The sequence below is a fragment of the Medicago sativa genome, chromosome 7, assembly GCF_051527215.1.
Source record: "Medicago sativa cultivar Bolivia chromosome 7, Bolivia_mono, whole genome shotgun sequence".
Lineage (NCBI taxonomy): Eukaryota > Viridiplantae > Streptophyta > Magnoliopsida > Fabales > Fabaceae > Medicago > Medicago sativa.
Window position 1 is genome coordinate 60,321,375 of NC_140755.1, and position 6,756 is coordinate 60,328,130.

General features: G+C 34.6%; 1 protein-coding gene across 1 annotated transcript; it reads left to right on the plus strand.

Annotated features, from left to right (window-relative positions):
- The first annotated feature begins 586 nt into the window (after positions 1-586).
- On the plus strand, positions 587-6,421 carry LOC146907315 (Pectin lyase-like superfamily protein). The gene is made up of 7 exons (XM_085724105.1): positions 587-775; positions 926-988; positions 1,255-1,323; positions 4,152-4,794; positions 4,955-5,058; positions 5,360-5,498; positions 5,599-6,421. The coding sequence occupies exons 1-7, from the start codon at positions 681-683 to the stop codon at positions 5,818-5,820; spliced, it is 1,335 nt and encodes a 444-aa protein (XP_085580231.1). The 5' UTR covers positions 587-680; the 3' UTR covers positions 5,821-6,421.
- The last annotated feature ends 335 nt before the right edge of the window (positions 6,422-6,756 follow it).

The following is a 6,756-nucleotide window of genomic DNA, read 5'->3' on the forward strand; positions in this document are numbered from 1 at the left end:
AAACAAATTATTGATAAAGAAGTACTCCCTCCGTTTCAAAATGAGTGTCGTTTTAGGTGTTTACACACATATTAAGAAATACAATGATTAAGAGAAAGAGAATGGTTATTTTACCAAATTATCCTTATTAACTATTGGTTAGTTTTAAAAGTAATACTTTGGAAGTAGTGTGCAGAATATTAATTGGAGGGTACAATTGAAAAGAAAAAGTTATTATTGCATTGGAAACTGAAAGCGACACTCATTTTGAAACAAATTTTTTTGGCTAAAGCGACACTCATTTTGAAACGGAGGGAGTAAAATCAAACGAAAATTTGAAAAAAAGAACAAGAAGTCATTTTGACCCATTTTGCCTAGAAACTATAAAACAAAAGAATTTTTGCAGAAAAAGAGAATGCCCACCATACCGCCACGTGGAAAAACAGAGAAGAAAAGAAGAAAATCAAAGAAGAAGCAGTTAATGGCAGTTAGAGCGGTGATGAGTTAGTTAAACACGGTCACTTATTAACTTAACCATGGTTAACTTCTCTCCAATTTCATCTTTCTTTTTCCTATTTAAACCCCCTCTCCCTCTCATTTCTCTCCCATTTCTCTTTCGCTCCATTTTCTTCTCATCTTCTTCTCCTTTTCTCACACGACACCAAAACACAGAAAACGAAAGAAAACAGAGTTAAGCAACAATGGAGTTACGGTTTTCATCACAGTTCGTTTTCACCATTCTCGCTATCACGCTTCTTTTTGCTTTCACCAATGCTATTGATCATAACGACTCAAGGTGATTTTTCGAAGCTTCTAGCTTCTTCATCTCTGTTTCACGTGCTAGAAAATTCACTCAATTTTCAAATATTTTTTAAGATTTCAGTTTTTATATGATTTTTCATAATTAGAATGTGACTTTGAGAATGTGTTTGTAACATGATGATAGTGTTGTGAATGGAGAAGAGAAGTTGAAGATGCAGAGCTTGAATAATTCATCAATGGCGGAAAGGTTAGTGTTAATTATTGCTTAAACTACTACTACTGTTCTTTTTTACGAGTGCGATTTTTGTAGTATTTTGTAATGATTAAAATCGGAGCGTACACGTGGCATAAAGGTGTTGATAACCGTTGGATTAGAATTATCTGCATGAGATAGCTCAGAATGAAAACTGAATAATGTTGCAAAGTGCAAACAGTACTATTTGCCGTCGGTCAGATCGGATCTGAAAAATCTGAGCCGTTCAGTTAATTTTGATTTTGTGTATGCATTTTCAGCTTAAGTAATGGTGCTATCAACGAGCATGCAGTTGATAATCCAGAGGAGATTGCTTCCATGGTTGATACGTAATAATTCTATCTCTCCTCCTTTAATTTAATTATTTATTAAAATTGTGTTAATTTTATCTATAAACCTATTTCATCAAACAATGTCGATATTGTTAAGCTGCATATTTTTATCCGGATTTGAATCTGGAACGTTAAAGTTGTTTGTGTATGTGAGTTGCAGATGATATTTATCGATTTATCTTATTACAAATAAAAAAAATTGAGTTGGATTATTTTTTTGGTTTGTTTTTTAGTGATGTATTAATAGTTATAATGTGATCTCATTTAATTGATCATGTGCATGGTAGATTAGTTTATAGTATTTTCTTCCTCTGTTTTTGGCTTTTGAGAAGAGGAGTCACATGATCATGAACATTATATCTAGATCAGTAGATTCAGCACAGTCTGACCCACTTGGCTTTAGTTTGTATTTGTAGTAAACAAGTTTTAAATAGTAGGAATAATTAAGATTTTTAATGTTGCGAAAAATCACAATTAGATGTGCTTAATATGGTCCCATTAGCGGTTGCATTGTGATCACTGTGACAAAAGAGAGAAAACACCATTTATAATTTGTTGTGAATCCTCTTTTTGGAATGATATATTAGATGCCATTTCCAAATGTTTTTTTATGGTGAAAGTGGTTAATTATTTGAGTTTTATCAAAAATAACAATGCCACTGTTCTTGTGTTTGCCTGATTAATTTTGATGAAAAAATGAGTTGGACAATCACAGTATCAAAATCACAGTACTAACTTGAATAAAAATTACTGTTTTATTGTGATTTTATCTCAATTACTTTCATATTAGTACTGTAGTACATGCATTAAGTCTTTCTATTGTTGAGCAGAGCTTACACCAAAATTTATGCATCCTTGATACAAGGATCAGATATGACTGACTGATAGATCCATTTCATTAAAATTATAATTAATGACATTTATAGGAAAATTTCTTTTCAAAATAAATATCACCATGGAAAAACGGCACCGTCAAGAAAGTTAGAAATTGTATGAGTAATTGCATGGGTAGGACCCACCATTTATTACCAGACTGCAGTAGTATTTAAAATTCCCTATTTGATGACCTTTATATTCTTTGATGCTTTTCACACTCTGATGCATTTGTATTCCTTTTACTAGAGTCATTTTAAATCTTCAGAATAATTTAATTCTCCTCTGGTTTTATATAATTAATAAATATAATCATGCTTCAATTAATTCTTCACGTTCTGAAGTTTCCTTCCATGGTGCTTAATGAATCAATCGCCATGTTCTTTGCATATGGGATCATTTAAATATTGAAGCCAGAATATTTTATTTGCCAGCTTAACCACATGCTAATGTTCTGAGATCCGACCATTTCGGCCATAATAAATTTCTTGTCTTTATTATTTGATTTTCCTTATCTGAAAAAATTGCTTTTACAAGTACAAACATCTTTATCTTTATGTGCCTAAAATCCAATCTTCATGACTTCAATCACGTTATTTTGTTTTATGTATACGTTTTTTACTTTTTATTGATAGATTTAGATTGTTTTATGTATAGTTTGATTTAAACTTCTTCCCTTTCGTTTCTTGTATAGTGGTCCCCTCTTAAACACATGTCTTGGCGGAGATTTGGTGAAAGTTACTTTCTCCTAGGTCTCTCTGGTTTACGAAATTTATACAATAAATTATAATTATTGGGTCTTTGTTTATGGAGTATCACCTTTTCTAATTTTTTAATATGAGCTACCCTTTCTACTCAATCTAAACTTAATTATGGCTAGGGGACACATTTCAGTATTCAGGGTAGTTGTTTTTGCATGAACTTCAAGATCCTCATGATGTTTTTAGAATTATGCTGGTTATCCCTTGTTTGTCTTTTTATACCTCCCACATAAATTTCTGATTAGACTTTAACTTCATTTCAATTGCATCCATAAATCTTACACCGTTACACGTTAGAGGGTGTTTACTGCTTGATGAAAACCAAAATTAGTAAATCACTCTTCAGTAGTCAAAAGGGCAATTTAAGAGTAATAGTTAAAGACGTACAATAAATATTTTCATTAGAAGTATAACTTCTAAAATTTTTAGTAGGTGAAAAACAAAATTGTGTGTTACTGATTACTTTGGGTCTCTTGAATCACTTACCTGAAAGAACCAAAAACAGAGTTCATAAACCCAGACTATTAGGAATTCATGCAGTTCTCTGTCCTACATCACCCAACAAGGTGGGGTAAGCCACATGAATGTGCTACCTTTGTAGTTTCTACAGCCTGTCTACAAGCACAATGCATCTCTGGTTTAACCATAACATTTTCTAGATATATTTTGGCTGGTATAGCAGCTGCTATCTGACACATCTATGAGACCCCCATGAACTTATTAAATGACCAAGATTCAGGAAGTTAATAATTATGAATGACAATAATAACGCATTCACCACCGACACCCCAAAACTAGCTCTCCCCTAACTTGGCATTTATTGTAGTAGAGAAAATTGAAATATGATGGATGATGCCAACCCTCGTTATTCCGTATACACCGTATCATTCTATCCGTATCCTTAATTGTTGACCCACATGACCGACCCACCAGTCTCATCCCTCAACAGACATCAATAATAATTTCACATTGTCTTACATATCAAACTGTTTATCATTGATTACGTTCAAGTTTTAATTCAGTCCTTTAAGACAAACGGGTAATTTAACAGTAGAAGTCAAAGAAATAAAGTAAAATTGTCCCTAAAATTATTGGTACGAATTATTTACATTAATGTACTGTAGTGTTTTATGATCATCAAATTCTATCAATGTTGAATTGAATAGAAAATACTTGTTAAATTTTAAACAGGACTATACGCAATCACACGGAGAGAAGGAGTCTGAGTTTTTTCTCATGTGGGACTGGAAATCCAATGGATGACTGCTGGCGCTGTGACAAGCTTTGGTACCGCCGCAGAAAGCGGTTGGCTGATTGTGCCATTGGTTTTGGTCGCAATGCTATCGGTGGCCGTGACGGAAGGTACTACGTTGTGAATAACCCAAGAGACGACGACCCCGTGAACCCAAGACCTGGCACTCTCCGTCACGCCGTCATTCAAGATAGGCCATTGTGGATTGTGTTCAAGAGAGACATGGTGATCACCCTGAAGCAAGAATTGATCATGAACAGTTTCAAGACCATAGATGGTCGTGGTGCCAATGTTCATATTGCCTTTGGAGCATGCATTACTATTCAATTTATCACCAATGTCATCATCCATGGTGTCCATATCCATGATTGTAAGCCGACTGGGAATGCTATGGTTCGTAGCTCCCCTTCCCATTTTGGATGGAGGACAATGGCTGATGGTGATGGCATTTCCATCTTTGGTTCCAGTCATATTTGGATTGATCACAACTCTCTGTCTAATTGCGCTGATGGTCTTGTTGATGCTATTATGGGATCCACCGCCATTACCGTTTCCAATAACTACTTCACCCACCACAACGAGGTAAATTGAGACTATCCCTCCTTCATTATCTTAAGTAACAACATTAATTCTATATACTTTTGCCTTTTCTAATACTACCTTTTTAATTAATTTTATATCAAGTGATAAGATTAAATAGATAATTAAAGTCTTGATATTAATTGAGTTCAAAATGATACAGGTTATGCTATTGGGTCACAGTGACTCATATGTACGTGACAAGCAGATGCAAGTAACCATTGCATACAACCATTTTGGGGAGGGTCTTATCCAAAGGATGCCAAGGTAACTAGCAGTAACATTGTTTAGTTTATTTTTTTTCCTTTTTGAAGGAGCGTCCAGTTTTAGTACTAGTATTTATTTTGGGTACATCAGTACATGATCTCCTAAGCTGAGCCTCTCTATTTGACATGAGAAGTCTACTAAAATTGGGTAAAAATGACAACTAGACCTCTCTATGGTCCATTCCAACTTCCTAGTGTCTCAGAGGGACCTCTGTTCTTCTAAAGAGTGTTAGAAATATATTGCTCCATAAATTCTCTGTCTATTTCTTGCACTAACAATGGATTGTTTACGAATATTGCAGATGTAGACACGGGTATTTCCACGTGGTAAACAATGACTATACACACTGGGTGATGTATGCTATTGGAGGCAGCGCTGAACCCACAATTAACAGCCAAGGCAACAGATACCTTGCCCCTCAGAACCCTTTTGCCAAAGAGGTAACATTCTTACGAGTCTAATGCTCTTAGCTAATGAAATATGTGATTAATGTTGACAATGATGAACTTTACTAAATATTGGAAAATTTGATGTGGACAGGTGACAAAGAGGGTGGATACAGGGTCCGGAGTATGGAAGGGTTGGAATTGGAGGTCCGAGGGAGACCTTTTGCTAAATGGAGCTTTTTTCACTCCATCAGGAAGAGGAGCTGCAGCAAGCTATGCTAGAGCCTCAAGTTTAGGGGCCAAATCATCTTCTTTAGTTGGTACTTTAACTGCAGGTGCTGGTGTTATTAAATGTCGCCGGGGTGGCATGTGTTAATACAAAACAGTATCAACAACCAAACGAGTAAAGGGAAAGAACCCAAGCAAACTGAAAAAAAGAATTAAAAAAGAAAAGAAGAGGAGAGAAAGAAAAGCATAAAGGAATGGAAGAAAGAAAAGTTTTCATTCTTTTTCCTCTTATTATTGCATTGTTATAGTAGATTTGGATTGGATGAGTATGCACTTGCAGTTGAAGCAACTGTTATTACACCCACTGTTTATCTTGTCAACAGTTAGATTTTGGGCGTAAAAATTGTACATTTATGAGAACTGTTGTTGTTATTGGATTGATAACAATGATTACTTAGAAGCCATCTCTCACTTTTGGAGATTATTGGTTATTGCAATAGATTTCCCTCTAATTTTCCAAGGGATTCAAAATTTATTTTACTCCCTTCCCCTTAGTTTCTTTTTGTCTTCCTATATGTATCCTCTGCTGTATGGTCTTTTGACCCTGTGGAATAGTGTACCCCTCTCGAATCTCGATTGTGTATGTGTGCCATTTATTTAGAAAACACTTGATCTGTCCCAAATGAAATGGGCAATAGGAATGTATTGATCAAATAGTTGGTGTTCAAATCAGAATTTATCATCTTATACTCCTTCCTTGTTTATGCTTTTCCTTTTTTTTTTCTTATGCAAATTATGCTTTTCCATTTAATGTGTGGATAAGATGATATCAAATTACTTATACTTTTTTAATCTGCTTTCGATCATGGCAATGGCCAAGAAACAAAAGATTTAATCCTTCGAACCTACCAAACCAATCAAACATGAAACACCAATCTTCCAATATAAGTTTCTAGACCATTTTGAAGCTGGTGTTAGAATGATAAGTAATTTTCCTTTGCTTGGCCATATGACATACATCACACAAAAAAATCTAAGTAAAAGTAATAACAAGATACATCTTATTTGCGACTTCCAAACGAGC